This window comes from Megalops cyprinoides, chromosome 13, assembly GCF_013368585.1.
Source record: "Megalops cyprinoides isolate fMegCyp1 chromosome 13, fMegCyp1.pri, whole genome shotgun sequence".
Lineage (NCBI taxonomy): Eukaryota > Metazoa > Chordata > Actinopteri > Elopiformes > Megalopidae > Megalops > Megalops cyprinoides.
The window spans coordinates 15,585,516-15,607,463 of record NC_050595.1 but is presented as its reverse complement, the minus strand read 5'-3'; the positions used below and the strand labels follow the sequence as shown (position 1 = coordinate 15,607,463).

At 41.3% G+C, this 21,948-nt stretch overlaps 2 protein-coding genes across 13 annotated transcripts in view; both read left to right on the top strand.

Annotated features, from left to right (window-relative positions):
- The first annotated feature begins 7,000 nt into the window (after window positions 1–7,000).
- LOC118788019 (akt interacting protein) lies at window positions 7,001–16,223 on the top strand. 4 transcript variants are annotated; one of them, XM_036543837.1, is made up of 10 exons: window positions 7,001–7,077; window positions 8,311–8,422; window positions 10,428–10,636; window positions 10,976–11,040; window positions 11,133–11,233; window positions 12,430–12,518; window positions 13,358–13,456; window positions 14,230–14,337; window positions 14,930–14,990; window positions 15,243–16,223. In XM_036543837.1, exons 2-10 carry the CDS (start codon window positions 8,381–8,383, stop codon window positions 15,348–15,350), a joined length of 882 nt encoding a protein of 293 aa, XP_036399730.1. In that variant the 5' UTR covers window positions 7,001–7,077; window positions 8,311–8,380; the 3' UTR covers window positions 15,351–16,223. The 4 variants fall into 4 exon arrangements, with proteins under 4 accessions (XP_036399730.1, XP_036399731.1, XP_036399733.1 ...); XM_036543838.1 differs by having other exon boundaries at window positions 7,071–7,148; XM_036543840.1 differs by lacking the exon at window positions 7,001–7,077 and adding an exon at window positions 7,132–7,152.
- A 2,262-nt stretch (window positions 16,224–18,485) lies between these two features.
- chd9 (chromodomain helicase DNA binding protein 9) overlaps window positions 18,486–21,948 on the top strand; it is a 72,925-nt gene continuing 69,462 nt past the window's right edge. For 8 of the 9 annotated variants that reach the window (XM_036544102.1, XM_036544100.1, XM_036544092.1 and 5 more), the window contains exon 1: window positions 18,486–18,595. The gene's annotated coding sequence lies outside the window, so the exon portion shown is untranslated. Of the gene's footprint in view, window positions 18,596–19,275; window positions 19,353–21,948 lie in introns of those variants that run through there. The other variant, XM_036544091.1, reaches the window with a different exon arrangement.

Here is a 21,948-nt window from a genome sequence, read left to right as displayed (position 1 = left end):
TATAGTGAAATCTATGCACATGATCAGCACAATGTTTTTTTGATATATTAGCCCAATAAAATATCACACAATGAATCTACTGGATCAACTCTCCCACCGCATCTCCCCCCAGTTCCCTCTCTCCTCTCCTCCATTTACCTTCCGAGCTGAAGCGCCCTGACAATGAAAATTAATATGCGCCAAATCCCCCTCCCCCCTTACTGGCTGAGGTATGCCGGGTAGCTTTATCAGCGGTAACATTATCAAGAGCTTTGCCCAGAGCCCCTCTGTCATATTCACATCTGTGTCTGCCCAACACTTGTCACTGTCAATCACACGGCAATAATGCACAGATGATTCTCTCATTTGGTTTAATAAAATCCCGCGGCTTATTTGCACTGCAGTCATTATGGCACATAATTGTCGCATTGAGGTGTAAGGCAGGCTGTAGCCTGAGGGATAAGAGAAGACTATTGCTATATGAAGAATTTGTTTTTTTGTTGTTTTTTTTTCTTTGTTGTTATTTTGCTTTTTTTTCTTGCCCTCTTCTCTCCCCAGTCGCTCATACTCCTAAAATGAATATTGCATTTGAATCTGGCTCTGGCTCTCCTTTTGCAGTCTAACGTGGTTATTACTTATTATCGGGGTGCCGAGTCATTCGTTCTTACTTTTCTATGTCTTCGCTGTCAAGGCAAATTTCATTGGGAGCTGCCACATGCAATTTTTAACTGTCACTTAAACTGAATTCCAGACCTGAATTAGGAGACTCTGGTTTCCTAAGAAATGGACTGACATGAGGCATAAGAGAAGGGCATATTTCTCCCAGAGTTTGAATTTAAGAGCTAGCAGCATTATCATTTGTGTGTGTGTGTGTGTGTGTGTGTGTGTGTGTGTGTGTGTGTTTATGTTTATGTGTGTGTCCTTGTATGTGTATCTACCCATTGTTTTATGACTGAAAGTATGCTTAAATGCCCAGGTAAATGATGGATAAGATTACTGAGACCTGAGGTCTATGTTAGCTGCCACGTCTTGCTTCAGTCACAAACTAGGATAGAAGTTAAAAACATGATCTTTCCATCACTATATATTTATGTAAAGATGAATACATATTCATGTTAAGTACCAGAACTATTGCTTTCCATAAATGAAATTATCATCTGAAAACAAGAAAATGAAATGTGCTGAAAGACATGCTTGACTGTTTTCTGAGAATAAATACATTTCAAACAGAATGTGTTAAGGTGGATGTGTCAAGGGCGCAACAAGTAAATGGCCCATAGAATCTGAATGAATTCTGTGTGCAGCATATCCAACACTTTTACCGGGTACTACTTCTCACAGGCCCTTTAAATGACAATGTAACTGATACCCCTTTTCCACATACCATGCCATAACATGGTATGTGGAAAACATAACATCAAGTACCATAACACTTGAACACTTGAACAAATCTTCAATATTAATATGTCTGCTCTATCGAACGGACCTGTTCTGCATGTGCCGACAGTAACATTTCTGGCCCCGTTAAAGTTTGTGGACAAAGCTGATGAACCTTGACTGTAGGTATGACTTAATATCACTAACCTCACATACAGTACAATGACCAGATGCTCATTGTAGTTATTGTACATTTCTCCTGCTAATATAAAGAAAACAAGCCCTGCATTCAGTGTTATTCTGAATACCATAACTGCTTCTTCCACTTGGTGCCTACACTGTTTTTCTTGACTTTCCACACCACAGCAGCTGGCATGACAAATTTCAGCATACAGCTAAATCTTTTTCTCCGTTCTATGGTATTTCCCTACCTTGACATGTAGAAACAGCAACATTTTTTTCTCCACAAGTCTGACTTCAGGGAAATTCCTTCACATGTACTCTGCTCTCTATAGCATGTCTTCAGTTTTCGGATGCCACAAGGTAGGCAGGCATTTCTGTGTTCCCTAAGTAGTAACGCCTCCTAGATTTTCTCTCACAGATACTATGGTGGAAAGCATGCAGTGCTGAAGGGAGTGTTTTCCCACTCATCACTCAATTTTTAATGGCCTGGTTATGCCACGACAGGCCATTGTGAAAGCAGCATGAGTATATGTCTGGGCTTGGTGATCTCAGAATGAACACAGGCCTCAGTAAATACCTCAGGGCAGGTCAAAATTCATGCCATCCAATGCACACTTGTGCCTGTAGAAAGCAATTCTACCACACTTGTACTTGCAGGAAGCACTTCTCCATCTTGAAATTAAAGGGCTGACGACGCTTGCCAAAGCTTCTTAGTGTATCTACTTCATCATATGTGAAAATTGGAGTGCGTCTTAGGTCAAATGTTTACAATGGAAACAACTATGCTTAAAAAGCTAACCAGGGTGCCACAAGTACAGTGGGCAAAAGTATATGATTATGGTGAAATTAGATCTCTTGAAATCTGGAACTAAACTTGGCAGAAACATTCAGAATTAAACCTTGCGGGGTTATCATAGGACTAGAATGCAAACAATTGGATAGTTGACAATTTTTTGACCATACTGTGAGTTTTGCCAGCCTGAAAACTGAGCCAGAGATCCTAATCCATCACGTATTGGCTATACTCTGCAGACTCAAACTGCTCCGTCTCTCCTCACCACACTCCACTTCTGCTTCAGTAATTGTGTTGGGAATGGGGACCGGCACAGGAAAATTACCGATGAATTTAAAACTTTCATTAGAGAGAAGAATATCAAAAGTTCAGCGCTACTTTATTCTTCCTTTTAAATATGAGGCAGCTATTAAAAGATTAAGCTCTGTCTCCTAAGAATATTCTTTGTGTGCCTCATAAAAGACACAGCTGTTAATGGGTTTCTGTGTGGCAGAGGTCAAAATAGGAAGTACTAAACACTGAAAAGGTATAAAAAATATTTCAGTGTTTGAAGTTTATATTTTAGGTCAAATGTCCCAGCAAATGGTACTGAGTAGATGTTTTAACATAGATGAGCAATTATTTATGCCACTGAAAAACAACTTGATTAAAAAAAAAACATTTGAATACTTCTCAACATTGAGACAAAATTTTTTGTTTGTATGTCTCTTGCACATGACCTTGCACTGGATGAGGCCCTAATAAAGAAAGCGGATGCAAATTGCCCTTGTCAATGGAGCAAAATAAAATCAGATAATAGAGCAATAATGAAGTCAATAATTAGTTTTTACATTCAGAGCTGGACAATGTCATTTTCCCAATTAATTTTAGCAGTGAAGCATTAAATTAGATTTTTTACTGAATAATTGCTGAGCTTAGCTGTTTAGAAATCAATCATTCATCATATCACAGGACCATTACTCCAAAACTGGACCTATAGCTCTGAAAAAAGTATTATCATGTTACAAAAATCATATTTTAAACCTGACTGTCAATATTAACCTCTGAGGCATTAGTTACAAAGCCCCAATATCAGCATGATTAATTGTGTATAATCACAATATCTGTGATTATAAACAATTTTATAAATCCAATTCCCTGTTATCAAATTTTGGCACATGATATGGGTGACTAATTAGTTTACAAGTATCATCTACATAAAATTTGCATTTTTAAAATGAGCTTTTCCAATAGAGGTTGGATTTTAAGCTTGCATCAGACACATTTATTTTCAAATAAAAATGGCACAAAATGGGAAGAAAAAGCTTTGGACAAATTGTGTTCCAGTTAACTTTGTCTGAATCCCTTATATGACATTAAGACATCTGCTTGTACAGTATGCAACAGAGAGGCATGGGTAGCCACTGATCTGTGTGGTGACTGGATAATCACCAGACATTGAATTTGGCCAACATTCACTAACGAAAATGTTAGGGATGGACTAACTGATGTTCAGTTTACCAGGAGGTTTTTGCAGAGAGAGCATGAGATCTGTTTAGTACAATCATATGCATGCACGCCTTGCAAAACGTAAACCACTCTTAAATGTTCTTCCCAACTCCCAGCTAAATCATGCTGGAGGAAAACGCTAGAGAGTTATAGTCTCTGCTGCTCAGACACTGTTTAGTGTTTAGCTCACGTTTTTAGATTAAGACAATATTTACAAAAACTGCAAGGCCACCCAGGATTAATCAGGTTATGGATTACAACTCAACCATAGTGACAATGCATTGTCATGACTCGAATGCGCAGCAGCATGAAGTGAGTGCGGAGAGTTAGCGTCGTGCTTTTATAGTTAACTAGCAAACTATCCAAGTTATGTGGTTTCCTCACTGGTTTAACTTCCTTGCTTTAGCTAGTTAGTAATTGCTCTCAAGATGTAATTGAAGTTGAATCGATTGGAATTGAATTGTGTATATTTAAGCATCTAAATTAGAATACTTGTTGATATGTCCACTCTGTTTTTCCTGCATTCATGGATTCATTTAACAATTGATCCACTCATTCCATATATAGATCTATTAAAGTACTAGCACACCTTATTCAACATGTCAACTAATAAGCAAGGCCTTTAATGGGTTAAGTAGGTTTGCTGATGGTGGCGAAATACATCACATACACAGTTGGGAGTCCCTGACCCTAGAATCTGACAGGGTAGTGATGTTTGTCTTATCATGCATATATGATGGAATATTGTCTAAGTGCATTTTGGGTGTGTTGAATGAATGGTTGAGGTTTGTAATTATGTAACGAATAAAACAGAAACAAATAAAACAAGACTAGATATAAAAGATATAACTAAAATACCCAGAGTTTTTGTCAACTAAAACTAAGGGAGAAATGACTAAAATGTGATGAAGACTAGTATGTATGTAACTCTAACTAATACTAACTAAAAGTAAAAAAGCTGCCAAAATTAACACTGCCGATGGGCAGATAAGAATCAGCTGCAGCTGCTGCCCTGCCTGTTAGTAAGGTCCTGCCCTTCATGTTGCAGCACACCTGTGAATATGACTGGCTATGTCCAGCGTCCCATAGCACATTTGTGAGTACGTTCGGCCCTGCCAATCATTGCCCAGCACGCCTGTGTAAGTAGGACCGGCTCAGTCCATCGTCCTGCTGCACATCTGGATCAGCAGCCTCTGCCTCTGTGCCACCCCTACTGGCTTCACACCTGTGGGCTAAATGTTGTTAAAATGATGTTAATATGATTCTTTGATACATTACTAAAATGGAATCACCCCTTAGCTGTTCAGTAACTCAGTTGAGGGTGTGCATTAAAATTGGATACCCATTGGTCCTACACCCATTCAGATTTCAGTCAACCAGGAAATATTGAATACAGCTCGGCATATTCTCCTTATAGATGCTCCAGCAGTGTGTCTTTTGCATATTGTAAAAGGTCATAGGAGCATTGTTGTGGGATATTTGCAATTACAATACTATATTATCATATATATACAACAGTCAAATTCAAACTGAGAGGAAGTGATGGAAATCTAAGAATGCCAGAGACCTGACCAGTCTCTTCTCTATGTCCTGTCATATTCCTGCATTTTTTGCTGAAACATCTTTCTGCTACTAAGCCTCGCAAATGGTTCTCCGCATTCTTCTCCTGTCTCAAACCCCCCTCCTCCCCCTTCTGCCTCTCTCACCGCAGATGACTTTGTTGTGTTCTTCAAGAACAAAGTTGTTGACACCAAACCGCAGAGCCTAATCATTTCATCACACCTCCGTCCTCACCTGGTCCTCCACCCCTCTCCGCCTTCTCTCCGCTCATAAACTCCGATGTCTTACAACCTTATGGTGTATAACAAGCCAATCACTTGCCGTCTGGGTCCTATCCCCTCTTCCCTCTTACAAGCAACATCCTCTCAGGTGCTTTCTTTCATCTACTCCCTCATTAATACCTTGATTATCATTTGCTTTCCTGCTGCCTTCATACAATCATGCATCATCCCTTTTCTCAAAAAAAAAAAACATCTTTTTGTCTCTTCTCCCCAGACTCTCTCCCAAACAGTTCTCCTGCACCTCCTGGACACTCCACAGCTATTTTATCAAAGCCCTCCATTTCATAATGGCAGCATCCCTTTACTCTGTTGCAGTCCCTCTGGACCTTTCTGCAGCATTCAACTCAATAGGCCACCTTCTGCTCCTGGACCTTTCCATCAAAAACACAGAGATAGAATCACTCCAATACTAATGCTGTTTGAAGACTCAACTTGAAAGATTCAAGTGATTGGCTTTAATAGAATCAATTTGGGCTCACTTAAAACATATAAAACAATGGGACATAATGAAAAAGCAGTTAGAATTTGAATTCAGTGTAAATCAGAAGGTATGCTAATTAACAAAGCATCTAAGCTAAAATATTACATGAAAAGGTTATGCACTGCCTGGGTGTTAATTGGCATTGCATGAATAAGAAAGACAATTTCTACTGCTGAAAAATGCTATCTGTGGGTGTTGTGACAGTCACTGATGAAATAAATTTAGCTGAGAAATTGGCCATTGTACAGCCCAAGATTCTGTGAAGAACTATGAGGAGGGGTCACATCATGACAATGAATAAGATCATGGAAATGCTAGAAAAAATTAAAGTGGTTATAATTTGATTTCAAGTTATAGTCTAGTTTAATACATTGACTTAGCAAAGGTATTGTTGCCTGAACATGGCCAGCAATTTGCACCGTGATATAGAAGTAAGGTAGACCATTTTATTTTTAATAATGGGCTGTATAAAGATACTGTACACTTGAGATGTGCTTTATACGTTGTTTGACATTTTTCAGTTATTTAAGAGAAAAGATTGTTTAAACATTAACGTCACTTATACCCAATTATCTGCAAGTCCCCTTTAAAGATAAACCGCTACTAAGAATCGAAATACGTACCTGAACAGATACGACTTTTATAAAGATGCATTTAGCTCATTGTATGTCCCTTTCATCCTTAAAAATTCCACTCAACTTCAACAACCCCTCCCAGTGCCTTTTGATTGACATAGATCACACAAATGAAAAAGCCTCTTAAATGAGAACCCACCTCTGAAAAAAGAGTAGCCTATCAGATGGCTGTTTGAATGGTTTTACAGTGATTGATGGGGAAGTGAAACAATCCGTGTGCAACCCAATTACGAGCCAGCAATAGCATACTTATGTGACGCCGAGCAGTGTGTGACTTCAATGGGGCTGGTTCTGTTTGAGGTGAGCTGGAATGTGGCTAACACCTAAAAAATATCTGACACTCGACAGGAATTTAGCGAGCTAAATTCTTTGTAAGTACGTACACTTTCGAGCGAAAGGTAATCTATCCAGTCGTAGTTTAATGTTAACGTATGGGCGAAGGCTATTCTTTATCGGCGTGGAGTACCGCTTCCTAGCAAGCTAACCAGCTAGCTAAGAAGTGAGTTTCAAATTATTTTGCTTGCTAGCCGAGTCGACTGTCTGGAACAGCTTGAACCTAACGTTAGCTGTTTGCTAACACTAGCGTTTGGTGACATTTGGTGTTTGGCAGCATTTGTTTGCGTGAATTGAAATGGAAAACCGAATACCAGTAGATAGCTAGTTTAAAATCCCTTTAAAGCAAACAATTGTTGTTTTGGAGTGTTCATTATTGAGGAGGTTTCGGCAAATCATATGCGACGTTTTCATTAATTCGATGAGTATAAACCAATTGTCATGACACCCAGTAATACGACCCGCCTTCCATCAAGTATGGTTGAGGTTAGCTATCTAGATCGCAGCTGTTTTGACTGTGAGATTACCTAGCCAGTTGTTTGGCTAGCAATCCTCGGGTAACCCTGTCTTTTGGGTGATTTGACGGAAAATGGCTATAACAGGCTAACTAAACAGACAGGTTGTAAGTAGGTAAATGACCAGGCGTCGTGTTTACTTATCTTCGTAAGCAGAAGCAATGCGACTTTGTGTGGATCCACTTGATTGTTTTCAAGGGGAGCTAGCTATGCCCTCATCAGGTTTTAGCTAGCTAGACCAGCTAAGTAGCTAGTTGAACAACAATGTAACGTTGAAGCAGCTGTCTATGTGGATCGATAGTATATGGCTGCTAGCTTGACAAGTTGTAGTGACCTTATCTATAAATGTTAGCATGTTGATGGCGGTCTAGCGGAGGCGTGTCTGATATTCTAGTACAGGGCTGTCATTTGAAGTCACTCAGTTTGCTAGGTGGCTAAGGTTACCGTGTTGTAAATTTTTAATATTTAGCTACTAGCTGGGTTAGCTGGCTGCTTAGCAGTCAGTTTAGCTTTCCAGGTAATGATCACGAATGATCTATTGCTTGCTAACTTGCTAGCTCTGTCAGCAGATCCGATTGCCAACAGCTGTCATTCCGCATGGGGTGGTCCATTGTGTTATTACGTGAACTGTTGTGTGTGTGAGTGGTGTTTCATCTGCTGTTTGTCGTGTCCTCTCTATCCCCAGTGGCGTCGGCGGATGCCATAGGCAGCTGGGCTGGCAGCGACGCAGTTTACCTCTGTTGTCTCAATGAGTAATGAACCCTTTCTGGAGCATGTCTGCAAACGCCAGCCGCAAGGTATGCTGGAGTCCCACACCTCCCCCATACTGCGACAGTCCACACAGTGCCAAAAGAATCTACCTATTCTTTTATCCAGGCCAGACAGGCTTAAAAAAAGCCAAGGATTGGGGTATTTGGCCACTCATCCTCATCAAAAACTGCATGTTAATTACAACAAATCGTTAATTCGTTTATATTGTTGAGGTAACGGTTGATCTTATATATGTCGTACAATAGCCCATACTCAAGCACAGTTGCGTAACAGCTTGGGTTTCTTCGATTATATGAAAGTAACAGTTCCGAGGCGTTCTGTGTGTATGGTTTGGAGTCCAGAGTAATTTTTCTAGCGCAGCTGTTTTTAAAGGCTAATCGATATGCAGGAGACGTCATGAAAATGCCATGGTGTTGGTGTCTGTCCTTATGTTTGTACTGATGTGGAGGAATTCATTCTCTTAAGAGAAGTTATTATCTTTATGTCAGCTTTATGATGATACCTGTCCATACATGCCACTTTGACCCTTGTTGGAATCTAGGTGGACTGGAACTGTGAGTATTACTTTTCAGTTTAGAATGTGACCCTGAGGGGTGCCACACCTGTCAGATTAGCATTGTTCCTGTGTAGGTGCATCATTTACCATTTAGTTTAGTCTGACAGCTGCTGTGTGTAGTTGTCATTGAAAAAGAAGACACAAACAGTAGACATAACTTCACCAAATAGGTGTCTAAAACTAGAGGATTTAAAGTGTACTGTACCATAAAACTGAGCTGACGTATTATGATTACAATATTATCCATATCGGGCATGCTTTTGTCTGTTCCTTCGGGATAGTGTTCTATGATCCTGGAAGCAAAGATCTCTTGAGACAGGGACTCGGACTCTTGCACAAAGTGAATTGGCTGAGGGCATGGGGAAAACGTCTGTATAATGCTAACCTGTTCAGTTTTTAAAACTGTCTGAACTTTGGAAAATTGGAAGAAAAAAATCTCTTGCTGTTTTCCAGTTTAAGTTCTTTGGTGAATCCCAGGGCCAGTTGAGATCACTTGCTGTCTGCCTGAAATGGCGGTGGTCATCATTGATCCACACAAAATAGACAGATGGACAATATAAAATTGTGCTGTATTTTCCTACACTCATTAGTATTTGATGAAAAAGGGCCATACCACACCGTTTCCCAGTTGCTTTTTATTTTTCATTTTAGAGGAAACTAAAATGATATGTTTTATGAATTTTTGTTTCTGGAAGAAAAATTGAATTGGAAAAGTTTTTTCCAGTCTCAGTGCTGGAAGCAAATTTTGTACTTGGAAGTGGTATTCAGACTCTGCCACTGAGACAGGATTTAGAGACTGTAATAGTTGTTTCCACTATTGAAAGGAAGGGCGGTTTCCAACACATCAGCAGGACATCAGGAGGCATATTCCCACCCTGAGGATGGTGTGAATAGCACATGGCTACTGTGTTCCATCAGAATTCAATCATCCATAGCCAACACCCATCACCAAATCCCTGCCATAATGTCACTGCTTTCATTTCTTTGTTGAACTGGATTCCATGTACATTCCTCTCGTTTTTGCAGGAGCCAAGGGGAAGCACATTGATGAGATTTAGTGGTATTGCTTTCTCATGCATGGTTGGAGGGGAGGGGTTCAGACACTGAAGTATTTTAGGACGTCCCTTGGTTACCTCCATTTCCTGTGTATAGAGGAAACAGATGTTAGACTGAAAGTCTAACACCTAGTCAGAGTGCCTTGTTCACTCTTACTTTTATCTGCAAATGCCTTACAATGGGAATTCGTTGACCTGCAAGTTTTTTGGAGATGTAAATAAAAATGTTTTTCCTCTCGGGGGGAAAAAAAAAGATGAGTTAAGTGAATACTACTTATAAATGCCATGTGCCTCTTTTAAATTCACTAAATCCTGAGCCATGCAACTATTTTTATTCAGTTAAAAAAAAGACTGTAAATACACAAACTCAAACAAACTGGTGAAACCTGCAGTCATTCCTGTCTGTAATTTGATTGACAGAGATCTGACAGTGAGGATAAAGGTGGACAGGGGGAGCAGAGAACAAGTCCCCCACGAGCTCCTTTTGGCAAGAAGCAGCTCCCCTCCATCCCCAAGAACGCCGTCCCGGTGACCAAGCATGTCTCGCCCGCTGCCTCGGTGCAGTCCACCAATGGGACGCACGCCTCCTATGGACCATTCTACCTGGAGTACTCTCTGCTCGCAGAGTTGTGAGTTAAGACCACATGTTAATTTTGAGGTCCTGTCAGGACACAGGCCTAAAATCGACCTCTGCTGTACTATTACAATAATCTGATGCCGTGTCCCAAAAACCTTAGCCAGAATGAATGCATTTGAAAAGAAATGCCGTAAATGAAGTCATTAATGTCTAATGTCCCAGTGGATTTGCCATAGTTCCTGTGTGCATTATTTAGGTGCATTGGTCAGTCATGTAAATGCCACAGAAAATGTGTACTGTTTTGATGATCCTATAAGATGATGTAATGTGTAAGCCCTGCAGCCCACCCCTAACCAAACGCATGGTTCATCACTGCTTGTTTCACCTGCAGCACTTTGGTGATAAAGCAGAAATTGCCTGGGATATATGTCCAGCCCTCCTACAGATCAGCACTGAGTAAGAGCTGTTTTTTTCTCTTTTTAATCTTTTCCTTAAAGTAAATATGAAAAGGAACTATGGTGTAATTCTAACTTCGATCTTTATTTCAGTGTGGTTTGGGGTCATTTTTATAAGACACGGTTTGTACCAGGATGGAGTTTTCAAGTTCACGGTCTACATCCCAGATAACTACCCTGATGGAGATTGCCCGGTAAGTGCCATGTGGCCTGCAGTTTTTAGCCATGTTTTTGTGTTAGCTGGAGTCAGTCATATTTATGTGGCTTTAGAAAAGTTCATACTAGGTGAGCAACGTGAATTTGACTGCAGCTTGCCTGCAGGAATTTGTTAGTTTTAAATGACTGCTACTGGCCACTACATTAGCAGGTCTTTGTTCCATTTTTCTACTGTAGAGTGACTTTACAGTTTGATACATTTTGCAGTGTTTTGTAGTACCCGCATCTTACCATTTTGAACAGTGAAAATTTGGTAATGCATTTTTATGGTACCTTTTTATGGTATAGTCATTTGGCTAGTAACTTTGTGTGGTGCATGTACAGTTTTATGCACTGTGGGTGCTGACTGATGGCTGTGTGAAACTGGCTTTTCAGATGTGCTGTACATTTATCTGCATATATATGAGCAATTGTATGATGTGGGGAGAACATATCCTTCAGCTGAGAATGATTACAGTTTTATTTGTGCATTTCATATAATTAATCAAGGATTAAAATGAATTTAGTTAAATTAAATTGGCAATAACTTCTAATCAATTTTGGAAAAAATGTCGGTGAATAAAATATCTTATCAGCTCACAGAAGGGTAGCTTATTTGCCTTCTCCTGCATTTTTTAGAAAACCCGTCTCATGGGTATTAGTTCTTGCTCCTTTATTAAGCATAGGACACCATTTGATGTTATTTTGAGTGGCTCAATCTGCAAGGAGTTCACTTTCAGCAGAGGTTCCAAACCTACTGTGTCATTTGCTGACAATGACTGGGAGTTCACATTGGTGAAACAAACTGCCTTCATACCGTTGAGGATAGGGGTGGGTAGTTTGGCCAGGGCATGTTTGTCTCACTACTCACAGGCACACTGCAACTCGCCAGGCAAATGAGTGCCCACTCTGTTTTAGTGAGCTGTGGGACTTGCAGTGTGAAAAATAACCATTGGCTACTAAATGCCGGTGTATTAAAGGTCTGTGTTAGTCTTAGGTCAGCGCTTTTGCATAAGCACAGAGGTTGTCGCATTGAGATATTCTTCGATTGGTAACTGATGGCATTGCATAAAGAAGAAGAAAACAATAAATCAAAAAACTAAATATTCAGATGGGAAAATTGCTTCAGTGAATTGTTCTGCTCCTGCCTATTCTTACTATAATATTTCCTATGTGTATGTTGTCTGTGCTGTAGAGAGTGGTGTTTGATATCCCAGTTTTCCATCCTTTGGTGGACCCGGTGTCAGGAGAACTTGATGTCAGGAGGGCCTTTGCCAAGTGGAGGTGAGTCCTGTCAGAAGCTGTACGCTTTTCTTTCCTGAGTCTGGCAGATTCTTATTCTTAAAAGAAATGTTTTCAATCACTGTTTGTCCAGAGGCTGTTAAGCTATTATGGGACATATGGTAGCCCTGTCATTTGTAAGTCCACTAAAGTATAATCAGTGTGACTAGTGGGCCCATAACAGATGTAGATTTACAGTTATTATATGGTTATTGCCTCATTGCCACATGCCTCTGACTGCTGTTTTCCAGTGTCTGTCCTTTACACCACAGGTAACTGTTGTGGGACTGTTTCAGTCCTAAAGGAAAAGATTTTGAAGTGATGTTGTGTGGACTTTGAAGAGAGATGTCATATGCTGCCACATGTGTAACAGAGTAGTGTTCTTTGTTCTGCAGTGGGTGTGATTTGTATGTTCCCAGGATTTTCACTAGCAGTGGCGGCCTTGTTTACTCAGCTGGAGGAGGTCGTTACAGTATCCGGTGCTCATGTCTCATTTAGCAGCATCAGAATTGGCAGGTTTTACAGGCTCCACACTTCATGAGAATAAGCAAAGCAAAGAAGCAAAGAATCACAGCTTAAATGGGCCACCCTATAAAGCTTACCCAGTGGACAGTCTACATAACCTGTAAATGGCCTGTGTCTGACCCGACAGCAGTACTTGCTGCTTTTCAGGTTATCGCAGTACCATTTGTTGCTTTACCAATGATCTCAGACCAGTATTTTGTAGATTGTGCCATGGGAAATGGGACATCAGTGTGAAGGTATGCGTCCTTTATTCTGTGCTCAGCTCTGACATTGTCAGGCCTGTTGTAACCTCCTCTTTTCCCCTTGCTGGCCCACAGGCGGAATCACAATCACATCTGGCAGGTTCTAATGTATGCCCGCACCATATTCTACAAGATCAGCACCGTGGAGCCGCTCAACCCTGAGGCTGCTGTGCTGTGAGTCTCCACCCCCACAAACTTTTCTTCCTTTCAAACAGACTTCCTGCTCCAGGCAGTAGATAAGCAGGATGCAGTAGTGGCATACCCTCCACACAGAGTCTCTGAACACCCGTCACGGCACAGCTTACCCCTGCGCTGACTTGGGGCTCCGGTACCTCCTTACTGAGGTATGGAGGTATGCCCAGGGCTGCTGTGGGTTGCGCATCCGGCCACAGTGGCCTGATGATGGTGTGACTGTCCGTCAGCAGTTGGCTCCCAGCCCTGCCTTCTCTGCTGTGTTTGAAGAGGGCTTAAGCAACTAGCGCCATGGTGACACGGTCAGACGCCCAATCAGCCGCACCCACCACTCTCGCCCATTACGGGCGTGCTTTGGGCAGCGCATGTTTAGAATATAAGCTATTCTATGCTGACAAACAGTGGGCTGGTTTTGCGGTCAGCAGAAACGCATCACATGGAGTGGGCATGTGTGTTTCACTCAATTTGATATTCAGGCATTCTGTGCATCCCAAGATCAAATATTCAAATGTATAACCCTTGCACACCAAAAAAAGTTTACAAAAGTACAAAAGTCCAGTTCTCTTCGTGTAAACAGTGCCTGAGTGCAAAAAATCTGCACCAAGAGATTAAGTATTTATTTTGTGAATGTTCTTGGTCTATGAATGAATATTGATGGGGAAAAATGGATTTTTGATAACATCTGTAAATTTACAGGGCTTTGGATACTGATAGTCTCATCCTTAGCATGGACTGTGTTCCTGTTGTGTTCTCAGGTACGACAAAGATGTTCAGCTTTTCAAAAGCAAGGTGGTGGACAGTGTGAAACTATGCAACAGCCACCTCTTTGACCAGCCGAAGATAGACGATCCTTATGCAATAAGGCAAGTGTTTCATTGTTCCACTGTTCCAAGCGCTGTGTGCTGCTATTTGTTACCAAACACAAACAAACCCAAAGAGAACTTGGTTCATGTTAGGCTTGACATTACTCTGCAATTTGATGTAAATGTGAAGTTGAAGATGGAGGTGTTCTGAGTCCACTGCCCTGAACAACTGATACATGGCCAGCTTACCTAACTCTAATCTAAGCTTCAGCCATTATGTGAAAAAGTAAAGGGGCAGCAGTGTAGTATAGTGATGAGGAGCAGGGCTCATAATTGAAAGGTTGCTGGCCTGATGACCCACTGGAGCACTGCTGCTGTACCCTTGGGCAAGGTACTCAACCCAGAATTGCCTCAGTAAATATCCAGTGGTATAAATGGGTAACATGTCAAAACTAACCTATGTAAGCTGCTCTGGATAACAGCATCTGAAAATTGACAATGTAATATAAAGTACAAGCTGATAGTGGTCAGATTGGGGCAGAATCTGTCTAATGGAGACATAAGTTCTAGAATTAATCAAATCAGTGAAGGTGCTACAGCAGTTTGAGTTGTATTGTTTGGCTGTCTGAGAGAATCTTCTATCATCTTCTAGTTTCTCTCCATGGAACCCAGCTATCCATGATGAGGCAAAGGAGAAGATGTTCACATATAAAGTGAGTACTACCAGTCCCCTTGCAGCTATAAATGTACCTTTCTAAAGTTCTTATGTTGTATTTGACCACTGTGCGTTATTTTGGTCACCATTAATGAAAACGGTTCATGAAACAAGAATAGAGTGAAACAAAGAGTAGAGTTAAGTGCTTGTCTAGGAGGCAAGTTCCCATGGAAAGACAGTCAGCAGTTTTTTGCTTAGTCAGCCATTTCCTTGCTGTGTGTCTTGGTTGTAACGTGCTGCTGTTGCCTAGAGACGGCCTGAGGATCACCACAAGGGGCTGCAGGTGTCAGGACTGTCCTGGGTGAAGCCTGGATCTACACAGCCCTTCAGCAAAGAGGACAGCACTCTCCAGACATGAGCCGGCAGCCCTGCCTGTTCACCACTAGAGGTCACTGCCAGCGCAGGAGACCTGCCACAGGCTTGCTCTCGCTGTCCAGAAATAACACGCAAAACAGAATCAGAATCGGTTGTTTGGACTTCATTGTAATTTGCACCTCTATTGCTCAGCTTTAACTGAACTGTAGGTTACTGCTCAAGAAAGTAGAATTAAAGGCTTTAGTGTTTTCTGTGTAACTCAAAAGCGACAAGTGGATGTCATAGCTAGGTCTAGAGTAATTCAAGCATTTTTTTCAGGTTGACTCAGGATTGAGGAATGTGTTTTTTTTCAGGTTGTGGTGGCTTTTGAGTTGCTCAGGTTGTGACATTCTACACAACCTTTTACATGGATTTTTGTTTGAGTTATGATGAGTCTGAACATCAAGTGAAACCACAAATCAGACAATAACACTACATGTTTTGTTTTTTTGGTAGATTTCTAAATAAAGGTTAGAAGTGTTCTTAATTCAGTCACATGGTGTATTACATGTCTTAAATAAGTTTAATATATGATGGAAAGGCAAGGCAAATACAACTTTAATATAAGTTATATATAATCTTCTGTTTCCATGTTTTAATATTTTAATTCAGCAGAAATGTGTCTGTGATTTAATCCTTAATGAATCAATGGTTCTGACGTCTAAATGTAACTAAATGGTTAAGTGTAAATGCTTGACTTACCAGCTCAATATGAAGGTGGTGGTTTTGCTGCAGCCTTTTTTTGGCTACATTTGTCTTTATAGACAGCTGAAAGTTAGAGGGACATTGACATTTCGTTCTCTCATTCATAGTGCACATAATGCCATTCAGTTCTGGACTGGTAAATGAACCGAGCAATTATTTTGTTTTTCCATTCTTATTTTTTTTTTTAATTGAATGACTTCCGACAACACTGTTAGAGATGCCATGCTGCATAGGTGATATCTTTTTGAAAATCAATAAATGATTTGTCAAGTTGACTTGATGGTGTGTTTTGATATTTGTAACCTGCCAGTGAGATATAATAAAATATCGTTATGGAGACAAGGCACTGCTGCTGCTGTGCATCATATATTGAAAAAATTACGATTACATATGAAATGATAGTACACTACACGCTGACATTGATACCTGGAGTTCTTTCCTCCAGAGTGAAAGGTTATCTGGTATGACCATCTCCAGCCACAACAATGGCAATCAATGTTCAAATGAGATTTGATGGTTACATATGTATTCTGATGTAGCTGTGGGTATCAACCAGCCTATAAGCCCATAAACATGCCTATTTGTTTTTTTCACAGGTACCTTTGATTTCACCAAGGATATTTTGTCAGTCATTAGTCACTGTTCATTTAAAATGGACTCCTTTATGTATTTGAATTTCTTTGAATGACTGGAGAACACTTTTTGTCCTTTGATGACCTCTACTCAAAGACCCCAATCATAAACAGCTCTTGAGGGAAATTAATGTACAACCCAGTTATTCAATACATGAATCTCTAAAAGACTGTCTGACCACTATGTCATTTCCATGGAAACATGTTCATCATTTGAAAGCTAATGCACTCTGGTTTTGCTATGGAAAGTACACAGGCAGGTGGTTTGCACACACATCAAAGGCTTGTACAGTGATAAATGGGCTATTAATCACCTACTGTCTACGAATTTCTAAATGGGCTAGTTGTAGCCCTCACAGGTATCTACAGCTTGTTCAGGAGTGCTTGAACCTAGAACTGCTGTATTGACAACTGTTGCTCATCTTGGTGCAGTTGTGATTCACAACTTGTGAAAATTACATTTCTGTCTCAGTTATTCTGAGTACGCTTGCTTACATACCCAACGGGATTTTGAAAAATTGAAAATTTGCAGAAAACGAATACCCCCGATGCTGCCAAAGTAGTTCATTTTTCTGCTTCCTATATATTGAAAATATACGGATGACTTCGTCGTGGTTGGCTGTTATCTTGCTTCTGAAACTTGCACTGTGCAAAATAAATTATGGTAAACGTTCACAAAAATGAAAGTGAACAGTGATAAAAGTTGCAAGACAGCTATACCAGTATTATTTTCAGTGCCTCTCCCAATCATGGTCCTTGTCTGTCACATAACAAACGCCTTAAAAATCTAGAGAACGTGAATATGCCAAGAAACATTTTCCAGATCTAGCACATCTTTCTTGACGATATGCATAATTTAATAGTTCGAATTTGCAGACTCGAATGATACTTTCACAAAGTAGAATGCAATTTATGATACTTAATGTACTCTGTTCTTTCATATGTGCTTTGTTTCGGCACATTTTCAAGCATGTGTTATTATTTTAAATGGTTTAACCCACTTTCCTTCTCTGACATTAACTGATGCAAGACAATTCCTTGGATAAATAACAAATGGTCACAGTAATGGACCGACCTGGCCAGGATGTTGTATGTCCATAATGGAACGTTGGATTAATTTTGTCTTGAGCATATAAAACGATGACACTTTCAGAGAGAACAGGGCGGTGAAACTACAGTAATGTAAGCCCTACACGACACACCTAGCTAGTTCAGGACCTCTTAAATGAGTCCGGTGACAAAATTCATCGAGCTTCGACCGCAGTTCAGATGGTGGGTATTCCTTGACGAGTTAATGTACACTCATTTTGCACAAGGATAGGGCTCGTTTGTCGCGACAGCTTGGTCACTTAAACGTCTACGCAGGGCTAACCTGGCCCAATGGAGATGAGTAAATTTAGCGCTGTTCCGGGAGCAACCACCTGAGGACGCCGCACGCTGACGGCTGGTTGCCAGTACTGCACTTTCTCTCGCTATCTCTTTCCCGACAGCTTAACATTAGTATCCGGGAGACTACAGTTTATGCGAAAACAAAGTAAAACCTCCGCCGATTGGCTTCAGCCCCGGCGCGGCCATCTTGTGTGCCCTCCTATTATAACCACTTGTCTCCTGGATCCCCCCTCTGACCCGAGTCTGGAGCAGGTGCTTTCGGGGCAGGAGTGGTATTGGAATCTACATCTATCTAAACGGAGTCCAAATCTCGGCTGCCGGTGGTCCAAACTGGACAAACTCCTGGCTGTCCAATCAGAGAGCAACTAACTGATATGCAAATGACATGTATCATCACGTTGGCGGCGGTGGAACCTCTGAGGACGCCAGCTGCGGAGCAACTAAAACTTCGCAAATACGCCAGCGATAATCATAATTATTCATAAATCGGCGCTTTGTTACAAGGGAAGATTGCTTCACCGTGGTAAGTGCACATCGCGATATCTATAGTCACACTAACGTTTGGTCTCTTCGTTGCGCTCAAGACGTTTTTGGCTGTCATTTCGTGCGGAGAGTGTCGCTCAGTTAGACTCAGGGAATCCCTTTCTGAGATGCAGAACTTATTTGACCATAACGCTACTCCTCCCATGGGTCCAATATGTCAGATGGGTCACCGCTGTCAGCCTCCTGCTTAATGGTGAGAGACATGCAGGCAGAGAGCGACTGTGTTGAGACCAGTCAGGGCTACAGCAGGTGCCCTTTTTCTTGGGGGTATTGGGGGAGGGGTGTTGTAGGCTTAGGAGATTCCCGTGTACACACGGCAGCGACTCAAATGGGGGCTAGCCTGGTGCGAATAGTGTGAATGACGATGGAACCCCTCCTTGCGTATCGCGTTCTGTTGGTAGCATGAGGACGCCACACAGAGAGACTGGCTGGGGTTGAGAAGTGGCGATGTGGAAACACGTGTGAGATGCTCCCCCCGATAAAAAATGAGCGGTGTAACGTTCGCCCAGCTGCATGAGTTTTTCGGAGGATAACTATATCCAGTCTCTTTGTGAATGTACATATTTTGTGTTTCGTAAGGAAACGTATCCCAACGTGTGCTGTATATGTATTCCGACCACTTGTGTGACCGGGCTGCTTCCTGGCTGACTAAGCTGCGAAGTTCGTTTGCTTCTAAGGAGCATAGCTAGCTCGCTAGCTAAGCCACAGAGGGCACGATATTCGCACAGGATGCGAAGGTAAGTGATGTTAAAAATAGCTGTCTGAAATATTAGTGCCCAGCCCCCCTCCCAACCGGCAATATAGTCACTGGTTCGTTGCGTCATGATGTTGCGTTTGCTGGTTTGCTAGCAAGCTAGCCATCTAAGGACCTTTGTGACACGCAAATGCCGAGGTGGTTATCGTCAGCCAGCTGGGCATGCATCAATGTATTTTTGGAGGGATGATTAAAAGCTTGAGGAGCAACGAGTTTCCAAAACCCAAGTCACACTCACTACTTCGCATCTAGACGGAATCGTGGTAGCGAGAGCTAGCTATCCAATGAGGTCGTGCCGTACCGAATCCCCGGGGGCAGTTTAGCCGATGTGACCCAGCTAGCTAACCTAGGGGACACGTTTGAACTTATCGTGACATTGCCACCACAGTACTCTGTTTGCTAGTGCAGGCTTCGCTGACGGGTAAATGTCTCAGTCTTTGAGGTAAAATACGAAGATAAGACTTCGTCGAGTTCAGTTTGTGAACGCATATTGGGATGCCTGTGGAGAGGGGCAGGAAAACAAGTAACGTTAACTATAGCATGGCGGTGTGCCACTTCAGGCAGCGCCAGACACATCAGAGGCATATGAACAAAGAAGCAACTTTGCTAAATTGAAGCAGGAAGTACGTCCATGCAAACATGAACGTATACGTTATATGTTTAACTTATTTATAATCAATCGCATCATACGCATCAAAAATATATACATAAATCACATTTCTGGGAGTAGTAGTTGTTGTTGGGTTGTGTCGTGCATTTGTTATCGATGCTTTACAAATGTGAGTATTCTGTTAGAGTGTTAGCAGTAACGACTGGAGTTAACACGGTTAACGAGTGCACTTGTCCATCAGCTGTTAGTCACAGCAACATTTCTCGCCCTGTCATCGGTATTACGCGTTTTAAACCTGATCAGACTTAGTTACACCATAGAAAAGTGTAACAGTAACCATTGGAGCGAATTACCTCATGCGTTGCATGGCTTTAGATAACGTCGTCAGTCCAATGGAAACACAAAAGTTGTTGTTGTTAATATTATTATTATTATTACTGCTACTACTACAACTAGAGGCAGGCTTTGTGTCAAGATTACACAGGCTGTAGATACATTATATTTGTAAAATGTGGCACAAACCAGTTGAAAGAGTTAATGCTGACGCAGTTTACAAAATCAGCTTGTGTAGAAGTTGTGCTTCTACAAACAACAGTAATATGCGTCATATTGAGCATGGTTGAGTGTGACCTGGGACCAAGAGTTATGACAGCCAGGATGTACAGCTCTAGAGATTATGCTTGTGCCACATGTGCCAAACGCTAGATGAATGAGTGAGTGATTTCAAAAGTGTTTAACATGTGTAAATCTAGTGAAAAGGCTACCATAATGCGCATATTGTGCAAAGAAGGAACCTCATGTACATCTAGACATCATGAATGATAAGTTTGTAAAATTTGAACTTATCACTTTTATGTGACAAGTTAGGCAAAATTCATACTTTGCAATCATCATGAGCCGTGACTAGCGGTTTGTGCCTTGTGAAACTCTAAGGTTATTGCCAGAAATGAGGTTAAATAATAAATGATGCTTTTAACAGGCAAAACCAAAGATCTTTGAGACAGAAGTGGCAGGATACCGAAGGAGTAAATATATGAATATTTCAACTTGAGAATTTGTGTGTTAGTGTCTGTGTTGTTTTAGATCCAGGCATGACCACTGACAGCCTCCAGCCTGCGATTGATGTAAAAGTGTTCCTTATAACATTTCAAATTGACATGCTGTTTTATATGATTTGTTTAGCGATGAACATGGAAGTTAATTGTAAGTGAAACACAGCAATCACAAAGTGAGACAGCAGTGATTTAATTGCAAAGCCATTTTCACAAGTGGTAATATCTTGGGAGCAACACTTGTCCATGCCACGTTTCACTGTCAATGAGATGACTGTCACCATGTAGAAGAAGCAGAAAATTAGTAACAGGGAAGTCATTTCCACAGTTTTTGAAGTGATTTATGTGGATGGTGCAGAGTGACAGTAGATTATCAATGGCTATAGCACAAGGTAATGTCCACACGTCCGTTTGAGGTGGTACAGTGGTGTCAGTTCTCTGCCAATAGCTGGACATTACTGTCAGGGGAATTTGCTTGACTCTGCAGTCTCCAGCTGTAAGCCCTTGTGCCCAAAGATTACAGCTGATTGTTGGAGTCACAGGTTCAATGACATGATTGCAGCTGTAGCACTAAACCAGAATGATATCGACCCTTGCTATCCAAATACAGCCACTTAATAGAAACATCCACAAAAGCACGTAATGGAAAAGTCCGGTCTGGTGGCTCCTGATACAACTTGTAGCTCTTATGTAAAATGCAGCATGAAAGTCTTGAATATGTAGGTGCAGTAACTATCACATGCTATGTGGCCGAGGGCACGGAAATGCAATGCCATGCACATCTAACTGAAGGCTCGTCTGTTAATGAAGGAATTCATGTCCCCTGCATCATGTGAACACGGAAATGTTATGCCTTTTTGTGTGCAGTTCTGGGTCTCCGCGCCGGACAGTCATCAATTTGAAGTGAAGGAGACGAG